The sequence below is a fragment of the Sphaeramia orbicularis genome, chromosome 1, assembly GCF_902148855.1.
Source record: "Sphaeramia orbicularis chromosome 1, fSphaOr1.1, whole genome shotgun sequence".
NCBI classification, from domain to species: Eukaryota; Metazoa; Chordata; class Actinopteri; order Kurtiformes; family Apogonidae; genus Sphaeramia; species Sphaeramia orbicularis.
In genome coordinates this window covers 32,153,931-32,171,724 of record NC_043957.1, presented here as the reverse complement: position 1 = coordinate 32,171,724, position 17,794 = coordinate 32,153,931, and the positions used below count along the sequence as shown (strand labels likewise).

Here is a 17,794-nt window from a genome sequence, read left to right as displayed (position 1 = left end):
GCAGGGCATGCATACCCCTGCAGGCTATACTCTATAATTTAAAGCTGAAATGTTTTTAAAATCCAGTGCCAACTCACCTATTCTTCTCCAGCTCATTATGTGTTGACCTGCAAACACAGAAAAAACACAAGTCATCATCTAAAAAGTAAAGGAAGAATTCTGCTTTACAGGGTAGAGGCATACTATCGAAAAGGTACAAATGTCAAATTACATACAAGGAACACGTTTAAAATGAACATAATAAGAACATGCAACAAGAACATGTTTTGTGGCTTTATTAATTAAAATCACTGTAGGAACAATTACAAGATCATTAATTAAGACCAAAGCAAGGTTTGGTGTGGTGGACCACTCACACCAACAACCACCGGCAGATAGGACAGCATTTTATATTCCCTTCCTCGATAATACACAGCAGAGCTCTAGGAAGATGCATGTGAAAATGCAGTCATGCACACTCATGAAAGTTCACATTGTGGATGAAGGAGAGTGAGTAATGGCTACTTGGTAAGTATGAGAGCGTGCGTGCGCACACACACACACACATACACACACACAGCATGTAGAAGCTAGAGTTCAGTGCTCTGTTAATAATGTAAAGTGAATCAGCTGGTCTCTAAGAGTGCCTTTGTATGGCAACAAACTGAAAGGAGACAAGCCCTCCTCCTGATGCTTAAATGGCCAAGTTCTTCTACACACACACTGCACTCCACCAAACCTCAGGGGGCACAAGTTTTAGGGGAGGATGACAGACATGACCTGTCTTGAGTCATGGAGTCAGCAATCTTCTAGTTTGTGGGTCATCAATACTGCAATTTTTTGTCCCTCTTGTAATTATGGAAATATTTAGCTCAACTGGTAAACTGGTTTAAAGCCATTTTAATGGTTTAAAAGGAGGAATATAAACAAGTAACAATGGGGAAAAGTGAGAAAAATCACTGTTTTCCCAAGGATACAATCAGGTCAAAAGAATTCACACTGCACGATAAGAGGTTTATTTTTCCTTTTATTTTTTTATGGAAAAATGGAATTATTTAGACCCATTAAACACCACAGAGATCCAGTAAAATACATTACTGCTCAAGTAGTTTACTATGCAAGACTAAATGTCAAGTCAGCTGAGGCAGTATATTTGATTTAACATGAAAGGTCCATGGCTAGGACATGTACCCGTTACCACAGCAAACATAGTTCAAATGTAACTTGGCTTGGGCCATTTCATGAAAACATACAAGAGTCAGAGCTAAGTGTCCACACATGTGGTTATGATGGTTTTAACTTACATATTCTACAACCATGCAGGCCATCATGTATGACTGTGGCTTGCATCAGCAATCCAGCCACATGCATAAAATGCCCAGATCAATCTCATCCAGCATTACTTTAAGGAGAACACTCCTACCTTTACTCCCTGCTGTTTAGTTACTACTATCATCATAAATGGTGTTATCAACATATGGACAAACACTTTAAAACCATTTACAAAACTAACAATAGCAATGATTATGTGTTTGTTTAATGTGCATCATCTACTATAACACCTAGTAGTCCTGTTGCTTAGTAACCCTCATCCAAATTTCTAATGTTTTCCAAACTATGTACGTGTTATCACAATCTGATTGTGTTGCGTGCTATAATGTATAATTATGTCACTTCTCTTGGCTGATTATTTAGAACTCTTTAAGAATGATGAGAAGTATGTTTTGCCTGAGGCTGTAATAACAGCTTTAACTTCAAAATGATTGCATTTTGGATAACCAAATGATTGAAGTGAAAACACAGACAGGGAATTTGAAAACAGTTTATTTTCCATAAATAACTTTAGAATTGATGTCTTTTCTGTGCAGAGTTTTCCTGGCACTCTGAAGATGAAAGAGGCCACAGTTCAACCATGGTCCAATTCCTCTACAATCAAGTAACACATATAGTCGTGCACTATAAAGCCACCTATTCACAGAGACCAATCTGCATCAGCCTATAGGCTTTCATCATCTACTGCTTATAACATCCGAGCCTTCTGAATCAGATATCTGCACGTCTGGAGCTCAACAACAATGTGATACAGAATAGAAACTGGCTCAAGGCCACACAAAACAGCAGCATGCTCCCTTGGGTCTACAGGCCTATGTGTGTGTATGCATACATGCACACAGAGTGGGTCAATGAGATAAAGCAACCTTCCTATAAACAGCAAGCAAGACAGGACAAAGTAAGATAAGCCCATCACTTTAAGCCTCAACATGCTACACAGAAAGGGGATGCAGCAAGCTAGCGCCAGAAAGCAAAAACAATCTACGGTAAAATAAAATGTACTGAATCTTTAAATTAAATAAAAGAACAAAGTTTAGTGTGTGTGAGTGTGTTTGCATGTGAACCAATGGAGGAACAATCACTCAATAACAAATTCTCACTTTGTCTCTTTTGCCATACAGGAAACACTGATAAAGCTGGACAGGAAATAAATAGGGGTGTAAAATCAAAGTAGACTACCAATAACTCGTGACCCATGAGTGACCCTGACTGACAGCTCTGGGGATGTCCAAATAATACAGATTTGCTGGTTTGTGGTCTGTGCAAGTCCAGAGGGGAGGAAATAAATTGCATCACAGTATGAGGCTGAGAAATGGTGCTAAATACAATTTGGCAGTTTTTCTGAGCAAGACAAGACACCTAATGCACCTCCTGCACAATCTTATCAGTAGTATTGCATGTTGCTGCACTTTTGCTACCATTTCCTCCCTTGCATATGAAATTATTTCCAAAAGTCCCCTGCTCACACAGTGGTTCACGTTAGAATCTCTGTTAAAGTCAAACACACTTTTGAAAAACCCTTGACATGTATAGAGAGCATTCACTTAAAACAACACTATTGTGTCATTAATCAGATTTCCCTTTTAGGACTGGCTTTTTATGAACACATCCACAAACCTATATCTGATCATGACTGTTGCCATGCAGATCTAGGCAGCATTCCGCGCTCATGATGAGTAATGCACAGTTCCTGTTTGTGGCCTGTGCTTACATTAATATTAAAAGGCTCAGAGTGTGAAGCATGCATTTGATCTACAACTGTCAATGGACAGATTAATGTAAGCAGTCTATTGTCAAGAGAAAACACAATGTCAATGGTGCTTAACTTGGCAGATTTTCACCTCCTCCTTCTATCACTTTATGCACATTTCTGTCTTTATAGAAAGCATTTTGGTCACCAAGGATCTTAGTCTTTGTTGTAGCAAACTATGAGATGATGTTGAGTTACATCACTCAACACAGTAGAAGATATTGTTGAGCATGTGTAACACAGATCAACATAACTAAACTGATGCATAATAAAATACTAGGAAAACAAGGAGCACAGTCAATGCATTTGTGCAAAGAATATTCACATAACAAGCTATCCTGCTCTACACTATCAAAAAAATACTAAATAAAAAAATTAAAATCAGCAAAGTGGAATAAACTGATCTCCAATACAACCAAATCTACACAATATCTCAAAGGCAGTTTTCGTTGTAAAGCTGTCACTTTCACCATGATCCCTAACCTCAGCCACTGCAGTCCTTTGACAATCAGCTGATGAAGAGCTAAACAGGCCGTTGGTGCTCCCCCTCCCCCAAGCCAGCAACACAAGAGTGTGGACGTCATGTGTCATGCGTCCACCTGTGTATGAAATTATTATTATTATTATTAGTAGTAGTAGTAGTAGTAGTAGTAGTAGTAGTACTAGTAGTAGTAGTAGTATCTGACTAGTATCTTTTTTTCTTAAGCCCAGAATCGTCTTTTTGTCTCGAACCTTTAAACATTGCCAGCATGTACAGTCATGCTTAAAAGTCTGTTCTTTTTAACCAGGTGTTTGATGGAACAGCATTTACAGCAAGCGAACAATCAATCTGCATGCAACACATTCATCATCTCAGTCCTCTGCATGGAACGATACAACTCAACTGCCGCTGTGTAGTATTAACACTAGCATGCAGAATGTTAACAATAGCCTTAACACATCATTTCTTACCTATTATGGTTACTGCTGAACTTCTTATTTCGGAATTTTCGTTGCCTCTGGAAGTTTGTGTTCTGATTTGATGGAAATGTCGAGGCATAACCGTGTTCACACTCTGTTGAAAGAAGAATTAGAGATTAACATTTAGCAATGGGCGAGTTATTGTTGAACCACACTGACATAAACACTTAACGTGAACATAAAGGAAACACATTCAGAAAACACTGTCATGTGTCTGAAGTCTACTTCTGTGGTCTGTTCTTATACTTAGACCAGCATTTAACAAAGAATATATTTGTTAACCAGTCCACACACAAGGTCAAATTTCCCAGTTTGACCAGTTTCAAGAAAAAGCAGTACCTCTTTCTCTCCTCTCTAGATATTCCGCAGCTTCCAATAACATTTGGATGTTTATCAGCTGGACAGCCGTCATTCTCTTTGAGCTTTGGCTTCCGTCAACGCTACCTACGCTTTATTCAGCGTTTGACGTTACCGTTGCAAATGGCAGCAACGAATCGTCGCTTTTAAACACGGGGAGGACAGTGCATCGATGAATGACTACATTAAATTACACTTAGGAAACGTCAAATTGTAACGCCGTTCAGAATCTACGCTGGCTCTTCAACAGCCTTTGTCGACAGGAGAAAAAAAACAGCTCTGAGCTAACTAGCTACAGCCAGTCCGTGCTAGGTTTCGTTGTTAGAAAACCTTAAAACCGGAGTATCAAAATATTAAAAGTTTTTAGGAAACGTGATAGTAAATAATTTTATAAAAATTTATATAAATACTATAAAATTTCCCCGAGGGAGCGCAGAGCCATCAAAGTGCCTGCTGCTGCTCGTATCCTCTCCTCTCCAGTTTGTTTACCTAGCTGCCCAGCTGAGAGGCGGGCCGTGGAGGAGGAGAGGCCGGTCTGAACGCGGTGCATTCTGGGAGACAGAGTCCTCCGATCCATTTCAAAATAACATCTCACGCGCACTCTTCACTATTTTAACGACTCTGGTTGTTTTAACTCAGATTAACAAGCACGAGTGTCTGGGATTTTTGAAGAAAACGACAAGTACTTTGTAAAATTTATGTAATTTCGTGTTTTATTTTAATTATCTACTCAATCATTTGTTTTGTAGTTGATGCTGGTTTTATGCTAATTAATAGTTTAATTCATAAATCAATATTTTACTGTTTTTATAGTTATACTGCTGAAGATGATTTTCCATCATGAAAGATAATAAAGTATTCTGATGCTTCTTTGTCCATATATGATTTACATTAGCTTTAACAGGAACTGAATTGAATTGAAAGCTACTGTAGGTTGCATTTCATTTTCATTCAATCCTATGTGTTTGTGCTTCTAACCATGGGGAACTCAAAAGGTTCAAAATCAAGATGTTTTTAACATTATTTAATATATTCCTACAGCCAATGTATGGTCAACTATGTAGAGTACTTGTTTTTATATCTAAAACGAGCAAAACAACGGTGGCATTTAAACCAGTAGAGGCTGCAGGGATGAAACTATTTAATATATTTGTTATTTGCCAAAAACATGCATAATTTAGTCTTAGAACGCGTCTGCTCATTGCACATTACAGTTAGACTTGCCGCAACCGTCGCCTCTCCTGATAAAGACCTACAAATCCCATGGTTCACTAGGGCTGTGGGGGTGTACATGCCGGCTGAAGCCAGGCCCAGCAACACGTGACGTCACAACCAAGCAGGCCTCTGCTTGGCTGAGGGGTTTGACATGCGTCGGGGGTTGAGCACGCATCTGACCAATCGGGCCGGAGGTCTGCGCCATGTGGAAATCATTGCGCCACGCCCACAAATAGCAGGAAGCAAACAATCGGGAGGAGAGCGATGAAGCCGATGCGATGCACTGCTGCAAAAATTCCCACGTTGCATTATAATTGGTGATATTACTGAAAGAACATTTTGCAACGTGTGGCCTTAATAGGACTACTTGCCCCTTTTTTAGCGCAAAACAGAGAGGCACATGCGAAATTACATAATTAAAAAAAAAAGAGGAAAATAGTCTTGTTTAAAGAAATAATCAGTACCATTATAAGTTAATTATAAATGTTATATTTCTTACATTAAAAATATCTACCAGTAGCGATAAGACGAAGGACGGGGCATGCAATCTGAGACATCTTTCTTTCCAGGATCAACATAATCGAATACTCTTTCGGATGTACAGACTACAAATAATATAACATCAAATAAACATATTTTGTGTTAAATATCCGAAAATCCTCCACTTCTGTGCACAGCAATGTATCAAGTTTGAGTTTTTTTTCGCTCGAGTCTGCGGGGGCACAATGACATCATCCTAAACGGAGTTGGAGGGCGCTGCAATGTGGATAAATTTATCATATCGGAGCAGTAGCCAGGATGCACACACAAATCCAAACACAAAGATATGCTTTACATCAGTATCTAGGTAGAAAAAAATAACAGATTTCTGCTTGAGAGTTGCACAAGTGCAAGGCGATGCACAGTATCCAACGTACATTTAATGCAGATAAAAATAGTGCAAGACATAATGAAAGCGTGTATGTTTTTCGCACTCCTATAATTGCATTGAGTAGAAGAATATGTTATTCTTGTGTGCAGGCCTAGGCTGTGATTATAGAAGGCACTGGTGCTTAGTTGAATGAACTCAGCCCTTTGTTGTCTGAGTCTGTTGACAATGAAGTCTTGTTTTCCTGAAATTCAGAGGCAAATGAAAAGGGTCAAATGCAGCGCAAAATAAACTCACTTCCGTCCTTCCTCTCGGCGCTTTCAAGAAACCTCGCAGCTTCCAGCAAAACTTGTACATTTTTCAGAAAAGTGTTGATCTGCTCCATGTGGGAGTCTTTGGAGTTGAAGACGTCACTGAAAGGGCAACTAGACATCTCGAAATCTTGCTGATCCAACAGAGACGCATCGGAATCAAAAAAGAATTCCTCACTCTTCAAACTTCTTCTTTGCCTTTCACTTTTGGCCATTTTTCCTCTTAGTTTGTGTGGCTTCTGGTGAGAATGCTGAGCGCAATAGCAGTGAAGCAGCTACCAGTGGACGCTGCTCTTGTCAGATGGTTCCCCTTTTCTTTTTTCCTTTTTTTTATGAATGCGGAGTGCCTAATGTGGAGCGCCGGCCAATGTCAGTAGATGGTGGTGCATGGGAAAATGAGTCCGGCCCCTCTGTGTCTGAGGAGCTCCGCATGGTCCCTATGCCTGTCTGTTCAGCACTTTAGACTGGAGGAGAGCAAATAAACACGCGTTTTTATATGGCAAATTTACATCCTAATTACAGTGAATACTAACAATAAATAAGGCTGTTCTTTTCTGATGTCAGGAATGATATGCTCTTTTCAGACTTCACTTCCTTGTTGGCAAGACTGTGATAACACTGTAATAAATAACAAGTATAATAAAGTTTTAATGACTTCAGGATGACTGTGCAGAATTCAGATAAGAGTTTCAGAGGTATGGAACTTTACAGAGGTGACAGCTTGCCAGCCAAATAATTATATTTCTGTCAGTATATTTACATGCACATCTCAGTCGAATCATTCAGGTTGTGTGTGTGGACCCTCTAAAACTGGGTTACCCCCGGTACCAACCACTGTTGCATCTGTGTTGCCATGGTGTTGCTATGCAATGCTTGTAGAAATACACACATTCTATACATCCTCATGAATAGAAGAACATCTGCAAAAAAGTCAACAAAACTAATTGTCAGAGTCCTAATAACATGCATTTAAATAGACAAAAAAAAAAAAAAAAGACAGAAAGAAAAAATTCAAGATGCTAACAATCTGAGACCAGCACATCATTAATAATTACATTAAATAACAGACAAACTGAAACAAACTTTGCTGCGCTAAGCTAACACTAAGCAGATCCAACAGTACAAGTATTATTTCTCTTCTGCTAAAACTCACAGAATGAGACAAAGAAGAGCAAAAATAAAGGTTTTGAAGCAGTGACCATAAATTACTTTTTACCTTTGCTGTTTTCTGATCATAACTTGGTTTACATGAATGACACTTCTGCTATTGGCTAATCCATTGCTTGCATTGGCATGATTCCCACTGAAAACAAATGGCCCAGGTTTTATTTGGATTGTTGTGTTTGTCCCAGTCCACATGCACAAGAGTGTAATCGATTTATTATTGAAATCATATCACCTCTGCTACGATGGGTGGTGATATGCACCCTTTCAGCTTGTTGACTTACACTGTGAAAGACCATAGTAATAGTCAACAGTGAGCTACCAAGTCATCAGCCCAGAGGTAAACTGGCACGGCAATGGACAACGTTTCAATTTTGTACATGGCATACTTTTTGCACGCTCTAGGTCAGGGGTGTCAAACTCATTTTAGTTCAGGGGCCACATTCAGCCCGATTTGATCTCCAGTGGGCCGGACCAGTAAAATGATAACAGTAAAAAAAGTAAAATTATATTATAATCAGGTTTACATCTTCAAAGTTTCCATAAAAATCTGAATAACATAAACAACTTGAATTGTCTTAAGAAAAACAAGTGCAATTTTAACAATATTCTGCCTCGGTTTATCAGTTTATCATTTACATGTGTGCATTACAATTGCACAAAACATTTAGTAACAGGCAGAATACTGGTTAAATTGCATTTACTTTTCTTAAGACATTTCTGTTTGTTCATATTTGTTCAGGTTATTCACATTTTTGTAAACATACAGGGTGGGGAAGCAAAACTTACAATGAACATTTAGTTGTTTTTTCTCAGCAGGCACTACGTCAATTGTTTTGAAACCAAACATATATTGATGTCATAATCATACCTAACACTATTATCCATACCTTTTCAGAAACTTTTGCCCATATGAGTAATCAGGAAAGCAAACGTCAAAGAGTGTGTGATTTGCTGAATGCACTCGTCACACCAAAGGAGATTTCAAAAATAGTTGGAGTGTCCATAAAGACTGTTTATAATGTAAAGAAGAGAATGACTATGAGCAAAACTATTACGAGAAAGTCTGGAAGATACTATTAAAGAAGAATGGGAGAAGTTGTCACCCGAATATTTGAGGAACACTTGCACAAGTTTCAGGAAGCGTGTGAAGGCAGTTATTGAGAAAGAAGGAGGACACATAGAATAAAAACATTTTCTATTACGTCAATTTTCTTCTGGCAAATAAATTCTCATGACTTTCAATAAACTAATTGGTCATACACTGTCTTTCAATCCCTGCCTCAAAATATTGTAAATTTTGCTTCCCCACCCTGTATATTTTGGTAATGTAAACATTTTCATGTAATTTTACTTTTTTACACCAAAAAACAAAGAGAAAATTTTGGGGTTGTCATTATTCATAGGTTATTATGATAATATTTTACTGGTCTGACCCACTTAAACTCTAATTGAACTGTATGTAGAACTGGAATGAAAATGATTTTGACACCACTGATTATTAATATCTTCAGTGTAATTTTTTAGTTTTTCACAAATTCATCCCGCGGGCTGGATTTGGCCCCCGGGCTGCATGTTTGACACTTGTGCTCTAGGTTTTGTATAGATGAGATGCATGTTGCTCAATCATTGTGGATTTGGCGCAGATCTCTAGCACATGCCATTTTCAGTAGACCTTTAGCAGTGCTGTGTTTAAACTGCAGCAGAGTTTGTTCTGAACCGGAACATGTCAAGGCACAGGCCTGTACTCGGCTGTGATATTCTCCTCTGCCACTTCAAAGAGCCAGCAGCAGCCCATGGCTGTTTGATGTAAAGTTCACAGAGACACAAACTTTCAAGTCCAACACACAGGGGAATCTGTGAAGGTCCCCGCTCCACCTCTCCAGCCCCAGTGAGGAGCTGCTATAGAGGAAGGAAACCCATTTGAGCGCGGTCATGTTTGGGAGTTTCAAAGGTGCCACCGCCAGTGCACTGACACAATGAGTGTGAGTGCTTTGGTTGGATTTAGATTTTTAGGCCGGTCGTCCCATTTTAGGTTAGTGGGTGTTTGTAGACTGCACTTTCTAGGTACATTCACCTCTTGCTGTGCAAAGCCTGACGGCAAATTTTGCTCTGTGAAACTCTCTCTCTCTCTCTCTCTCTCTGTGTGTGTGTCATGTAGGGACTTAACTCAAAGTGTTTCTAACTTCAGGAGGGGTCACCAGGGGTCCAATACACAACAGTGTAGAAGTCATTACTGCACCAGTCTGGTCTCATGTTCCACCGAGGAAATCATGGAATCCATGGCAGTGTGGTGGGGCTGTGGTTAGCACTGTCGCCTCACAGCAAGAAGATCCTGAGTTTGATTCAAATGCTAGAAACCTTTCTGTGTGGAGTTTGCATGTTTGTGTGGGTCCTCCACCCCCCCGGCACTATTTACAACTGCTTACATTGGTACATGTCTGTTCACATATGTTATATTGTCTTCACTGTTACATGTGTGTTTATATTCTTTACATTTGCACGTTTTTATACTACTTTTTTTTTTAACATTTTTAAATCTTAGCCATATTTTTCAGTTGCACACTTTCTGTATTTTATGCTTTTTAAAGATATGTCTGTATTCTTTATATTGTCTTATTGTGTTGTTATTCAGATGTAAGTGCACTGTTGCTGGCAGAGACCACCTGCAACTTAGTTGCACAACTGATGTAATGACAATAAAGCCTATTCTATTCTATTCTATTCTATTCTATTCTATTCTATTCTATTCTATTCTATTCTATTCTGCCACCATCCAAAGACATGCACTAGCAGGTTAATTAGTTGATCTAAATTGCTCTTAGGTGTGAATGTGTGAGTGATTGGTTGTTCGTCTCTATATATGTCCAGGTCATTATTGAAAATGAGAATCAGTTCTCAACTAACTTACCTGGTTAGATAAAGGTAAAATTAAAAAAATAAGAAATAAATAAATCCTGCAAAGGAAGAGGGAGTCTTGCTTCACAGCAGGCAACTGTATAAAAGTAAAGACTTAAGGACCACTTAGAGCTCAGGGGTATGGACGTCCTACAGACACAGTGTTCGTAACCTCACCCTGCACAGACAGATCAAGTCATCCCTCTTTACACTATAACAATGATTAAAGGAGACCTGGTGCTCTTTTAATTCAACGGGAACACCCATGTCAAAACGAGGGTACAAGCTTAAGCCAAAGAAAGACATGTAGACTTCCAGAGAAGAGAAGGGGGCAGAGTTCAAATATTTTCCAAAAGACAAGCTCATTTTCCAAGCCTTAAGCGCGATTACAAAAACCACAGATTCATCCATAAGTGCAAGGGGAGAAAGACTCTAAACTGCAGAACTAATGCTGCAATCTATCCAATGGAAATGAAGTGATGGCCTGTAACTATGAATTCCATTTTATTCATTCATCTTTAAGAATCAGTTAATAATCTGAGCCCACTGTCACTATTGCATTTATTGTTTTTATCCCTGAATACCCACTCTGGCTTTTCTTTTCTTTCTTTCTTTTTTTTTTTTTATTTCATCTGAAACTACAACCCATAACGTTGGAATAATTTTGTTTTCAGACACATTCCTCTTTTTATTCCCATTTATACACATCCGTTATTTCCTTTGACCCGATGCAATGATTACGTACTGAGTCCCAGTTACAATAATCAACATATAAACAAATATATACATATACATACATATACATACAACATATAACAACACATAATACATACATCAACAATAAATCACATTGTCACAATCATTTCATGCGAAGAGGTAAAAAATATTATATTCAAATTTTATGAGCAACAGTTTATGAGCATTTAGTTTTAAGTTACTGCAATGGCTACTTTATTCTCACAAATTTCATACATTTAGCACAACTAAAAGCTTTTTTTGAGTATTGAGACAGCTAGAAACAGATACAGCTATGTTACTGCTAATAAAGAAAATGTGGCAATGATGACGATACTACTTAAAGCTTTTAATTCACCTTATGTAATTATATTATGCCTGGGAGATTGCAGAGTTTGTTTTTCCATGACACATTCTGCATCATCCCTGAATCTGCTCTTCAGCCTCAGTGGATTGAGGATATGTTAGACAACCCAGCATAATGAAACTCTCAAATCTTCTGAAAGCAACAGCATACAGACGGGAGACACATTGACGCAATAAAAACTCTCAGCTATAATAGGTCTTTCTGTTCGGTTATTGCTTCCTGTGAAAACTCACTGACATTTTTGTAAATGTCACCGATTTACATTATTTCTCAGAGGAACACTTCAACTGGTGGTGTTCTTGGGTAATTAGGCAATGCTCACCACGTGCAGTTCCGCACTTAGGGAGATAGAGCAGGTGGACAGCAGAGAAAAAAACAAATGGAAGTGATATAAAGATGGAGAAATGGAATGAGAGAGAATATCATGAATTCTCTTTACAATAAACATGAACAGCCTTTCAGAGTGACACCTTTGTTCTGGCAGCTCGGCATTGGGATTTGAAGAGTGACCATTCATTCAGCTGACCTTTTATAGCTTTGTATTTCTGACTGTTTAGCTTCCCAAACCACCAAAAGCACCCTTCTGTTTCCCATTCACCCAGCTGGCCTTTTGACCTTGTGTATGCTGTTTCCACAAAGTATCAGCCCTTAATTGTAACAAAGTGAATTAGAGGTTTAAAAACCCACCTGCCTAAAAATCCCTAAAAAAGTAAAATAGTTTTAGCATCTCACATGAATAGATGCATTGAATTAGGAATATTGACCAAAAAAAAAAAAAAAACATTATTACCAAAGAGTGAAAGAATATGTGAGTGTCGGCTGCAGAGTTGCACAACCCTAAATCAACCGTCTTCTTTTGTTTTGGACCCCTGTCTGTTGCTGTGTTTAACAAGGCCTATGTAAAAGAAGCTCATCCTTAACCTTTATGTCCTCATCCTCATCTGTTACAATAGGTATTTGTTCTCCATGGGAGGTCAGACCTAATCACACAAACACTGAATGCATGTCCACCTGCTGTTTTTCCTTCTCCACTTGATCAATTCCTGTAACTCCTAAGCTTATATTTGAACGCAGATTTGCAAATCCTAGGTTTAGCAGTCCTATCTACACAACAAATAGCGCTGACTGTGTTTTAGTTATATCTTATTTACAAAGGATCCTATGCATGCTAGTACAGGTGTCTGTGCGTAATTGCAGGGTGAGAGTGACAAAGCGTTTTTTCATGGGAGCCTCTTCAACTGACCTCGTGTTGACACCACCGACTATGCTACTGTGAGTGTGCTTATTTTCCCAAGGGCCCTGAGCTGCTCAGTTCTCTGCTTTGTCAGGGTTTTTCAACCAAGATACTAATCTGTCTTCCATCAAGATTGCAGTCAGGCTTTTCTTTTGTTTGGCTTGAACTGTGCAGCCACTGGGGAAAGGCTTCCTGGGTATTATCTCCATTTCAGGATATTCACAGCCCTTCCTTGTGATACAGTATCAAAACAACACATTATACAGCTACGCCACGCCTTGTTCCTCAAATCACCACTGCTGATGCGACTACTACTGCACCTCTCAATCTCAATTCTCACTTCCTGTCATAGCACTGTCCCTACTTGTTATTTGCAACATTTTTTTCAATTCTCTTTGGTGTGTCGCACACTTAAACACCAAAAAAAAAAAAAAAAACATTCACAGCACCCACTCAGTCACAGAATTACAAACTCACTGATGAGATGACAGGGTGGGCGAAACATAAACCTGTTAGACGACAGACTGATGACACCCCTCCCCGGGCGTTTGCCCTTTGGCTCATAGGGACCATTGTTTGCCTCTGTTCCCAGGCGCTGTCATCTGGTGACAATGGCCACGGCGGGAAAGAGGAAAGAGAGCTTGCGAGTGCACACATGGATGCATACAATCATAGTCACACAGGAAAAAGCAAACTTGGGTGCATACAGAGCAGAAACAAAGGGTAAAAACTAAGTAATAGCACACATGCCAAATACAGGCACGTACATCAGGAGGATACCTAAATAAGAACACAGAGATGGACTCAAAGGCAAAAGTTGAACCAAAACAGAAGGATAATGCAAATAAACACACTTGCATTTGCACATGATTATACAAACCCTTCTCTAGGAATGGGAGTAGCAAGAAACAGGATGGCTCAAACAGGGGAACTTACAAACTAAGACAAGCATCGCATAAATCAGTTCAAGTGATCAGACGCATTGTGTTCCTGTTTATGTGAGAGTCATACAGGCACATGTTCATGCCATTTTTTCAAATGTCATTGGAGCTCGAAACAACACATCAGACAGAATTTTGTTTGCTTCATGTCTCCTGCTAACCCGTCATTTAGCCATGGGGGTCTCAGACTGCTGTCTCTATGTCCTGGAGCTCCACTGAAGGTGTGGCACCACACTCCCCTAAAACATTAAAACAAACCCCACTTCCAAACACCCGCCTCCCTGCCCTGCGCCTCTCTGATGTGGGATGCTGCCAAATTAGCCGAGAGGGCCTTGGGGCAGTGTGTCTCCTCTGCAAATTAGAGAGAAGAGAGGGGAGAGGAAGACCAAAGAGAGAGGGTGTGCATGGGACAGAGAGAGGAAGAACAGGGGAGGGAGGGAGAGAGAGACTGCAGGTTCAAAGAGCTGATGACCTGCACAGAAGGAGAGCAGTAATAGGAGTGGTGTAAAGGGAAATGAGCAGAGACATGAAGAAATGGGACAAAACAAGAGACATGACCTCATCTGTGTTGTATGTTGAAGGAAATATGGTGGTGAGACAGTAAGTCACCATAGTTTGTTTAAAGGTACGTATAAGCATAATGTGGCATCCCCTCTTGGTGTTTTGGCTAACATCAAGCGTAGTATGTGTTCTTATCAGTTTAATATCCACTATGTTTCGAACCTGGGAACCATATAATGAATTGACTTTTGGAACAGGAAGATGGTATAAGGGCTTGGTATTGCAATACCTCCAGTAACGGTACACCCCCCGAGATCACAATTGCACAAAAAAGTGCACTAAACTGTACAGAAGTTGAGTATGTAGAATTTCTTTTTTCTTATTTTACTTTTCTGACACTTTTTTAAATTATATCTTGCATTTGTAATTTACTGGAGAGACAACATCTGCCGGCAAAGAATTCCTTATATGTGTTTACGTATGTGGTGAATAAAGATGATTCTGATTCTGTTCTTCATTTTCACCATTGTTTCCTCAGGTGAGGGTTTAAAAAAACAGCCAACATCAATTGATACTCAGAAAACAACACACAACAATGCTCTGCTCGCCAGGACTTCCACACAAGACAACACTCTGCTTCCATCTTTCTTGTAGCTGTAGATGAGTAGCCTCAGACCTCTGGAGACACCATGGTGTGATGATTGTGTGCACTTGGAGAAGCTAAGAGGGGAGGTGAGAAGAATGTCTAAGTAGAGGGAAATAGCAACAAGGAAATAGCAGAGAGGAGAAGACAGGAGGAGAGATGCTGTGGGAATCCTCCCTCCCTCCTTCCCTCCCGCCGTTGTCTTCATACTTGCTTCCTGTTGTCACTGCTCCGGTTTCCTGTCTCACAGGAGCCCCTCTGTTCTTCTGCTTGCACAACACAATTCATATCTTTCTTTGTGAATATATCACTGCCTGCTCTTTTAAATATATTTATCTTACATCATGTTGTGGTGCGTAGAAATAAGTGAATCTGTGCTTCTTTGTTTTGAGGGATGTTGACCCCAAGAGGCATATCAAAACAGATCATTCTTTTGTTTAACACCCCCCCCCCCATGTTTACCAGTCTAATAAGTGATGTGTTGAGTTGATAAGTTGTATGACATACCTAGCCCTGGACACTCTAGTCCTGTGTTTTTCAACCTTTGGGTTGGGAGCCCATGTGGGGTCACCTGGAATTCTAATGGGATCACCTGAAACTTCTAGTAATTGATAAAAATACAAATTAAAACTTTCTAATAAAAAAATATATGGTGAGTTGAGAGAAACAATCACAATACCAAAAAGACATGACAAAGTGTGAAGCTGAAACTGAAGCACTGTGGTACTGTTTATCTTTCAAATGTTCATTGTGGTTGGTTTCAGATGCTGCAGCTCTTTCATAATTCATAGTTTGAGTTATTGTTTGTTCAGTATTAATTGTCAGCCTTGTAAATCCAAGCTGGACTGACTGTACATATCCTGACCAAGGAAAATAAAATTCTCACTTTGTGCAGTAATCTACACCTGGCTTTTCTGCCTCCGTCCATGATAATATACATTTTATAGACTAAATGTTGTCTAAAATTAATGTTTATTTGCAACATAGCAAATGTATATAGCATATTGCATGTAGCAAACTATTACATGATCCAAAACAAATTAATTTTAGCAAAAAAAAAAAAAAAAGTCTCTTGTAAAAGTCATTTGTGGTGTTAAAATGGGGTCACAAGCCAAACAAGGTTGGGAACCACTGCTCTGGTCAGTATCCATTTTGGAGAAGTACACAGAAATACAGGTGTTGTGCTAAGAGGTGAGTCTCATCCAAAAACAGACAGATTCCAAACAGTTTTAAAGCGTTAACTACTGTATATCTGAACTGGTAAAAGGACTCAATTGGTTGTAATCTAGGACACAAAGCAGGTAAAACAATGCAGAGATTTTAGGATAAATGCTTCTCACTGTGGAACCAGTAAATCATGTTAATTACAGTCTAGATTCCAAATATAGTTAGCCTATATGAAGGGAAATTAGATATTTGAAACGTGCAAACACTGGAACAATGCTAGAGTATAATATCATGCCTGACTGAGAAATAAAGTACAAGTAACTTTATTGTAATTTTTCGCTTATAAGGCATGTATAAGTTTCACAGTGACATACTTTTGTTATGACCGCGTTAAGGTGTGTGTATTTGCATGTTGTAATTGTCTCATCCAGATAAAACCTGTATGATGAGTTTTTGGCTGGTGCTGTGCTGACTGAAGCAAATATGCATGCGGATAAGTACTTCATGTAACCCCACTTCAAAAATCTGAACTAGCCCTTGGTGTGACCACTCAGGAACAAATGACAAGGTCACCACACTGAATCCCACACATCCCCTCACTCTTCCTCTAACTGATCCTCTCTCCACCTGCCTATACCTCCGCCCACCCACCCTTTTTCTGCTTTGTTTTTCTAGTTACTTCTTCCTTTCACACTCCTTCAACTTCCTCCCCCTGGCCCTGTCTACAAATGTCCTCCTCCCCCTCCTCTCACCGTCCCTCTGTGGTTTCTGTCTGTTTTTTGAGCTGGGGTGTGGATGATGGGGGATGTGCAGTCTGGTTGGTGGATGCTGCCTGCAAGTGGAGCAGTAACCTTTCTTTGGGTCCTTGCTGATTTCATTATTTTCATTATTGGGAGACTTCCACCGTGGCAATCCCATTAGGATAAGACAGGGCCCAGCAGGAGAGGGCGCGCTGCCTGGGGTTGATGGGTGTGTGCATGAGTGTCCCACAGGATAAAAGACCAAAGTTAAGCAGGATTGCATTTACTGAGATTATCTGGATGTTTATATCGCAAATATCTCAGTTTTGATACTTGCCTGAAACTTGACAACTTTTCTGTTCATATTATTCATTAAAATAATGAACCTGAGTGTCAGTTGAGTTAAGCAACAGGATGATACATGTGTATAAAGTCAGTTGACATCCACTCAATAACAAACAGGTAGAAAAGTACAGTCTCCTTTTCATTTGCACGTAAGTAAATAAATCACATCACTTTACATCTTCAGTCTTACTTGAGCACTCTCACACAGTGCAAATGAGACTCCCAGCACTGCTCCTCTGACACTGAAACCCTTGTCTCTTGGCTCTTTCTGCGTACATGCTTTGTCA

The 17,794-nt window shown here is 39.5% G+C and overlaps 1 protein-coding gene and 1 pseudogene across 3 annotated transcripts in view; one reads left to right on the top strand and one right to left on the bottom strand.

Moving 5' to 3' along the window:
* mxi1 (max interactor 1, dimerization protein) overlaps nt 1-7,118 on the bottom strand; it is a 31,235-nt gene extending 24,117 nt beyond the window's left edge. For 2 of the 3 annotated variants that reach the window (XR_003935554.1, XM_030135858.1), the window contains exons 1-3: nt 6,759-7,118; nt 4,013-4,115; nt 78-107 (exon numbers count right to left, since the gene is read on the bottom strand). Coding sequence is in view for 2 of the 3 variants with exons in the window: in XM_030135858.1 (XP_029991718.1) it covers nt 78-107; nt 4,013-4,115; nt 6,759-6,987 (362 nt within the window). In the remaining variant the exon portion in view is untranslated. Of the gene's footprint in view, nt 1-77; nt 108-4,012; nt 4,116-4,360; nt 4,863-6,758 lie in introns of those variants that run through there. The other variant, XM_030135874.1, reaches the window with a different exon arrangement.
* Nucleotides 7,119-14,758: 7,640 nt separating this feature from the next.
* On the top strand, nt 14,759-14,923 carry LOC115430107 (uncharacterized; annotated as a pseudogene).
* Nucleotides 14,924-17,794: the final 2,871 nt, after the last annotated feature.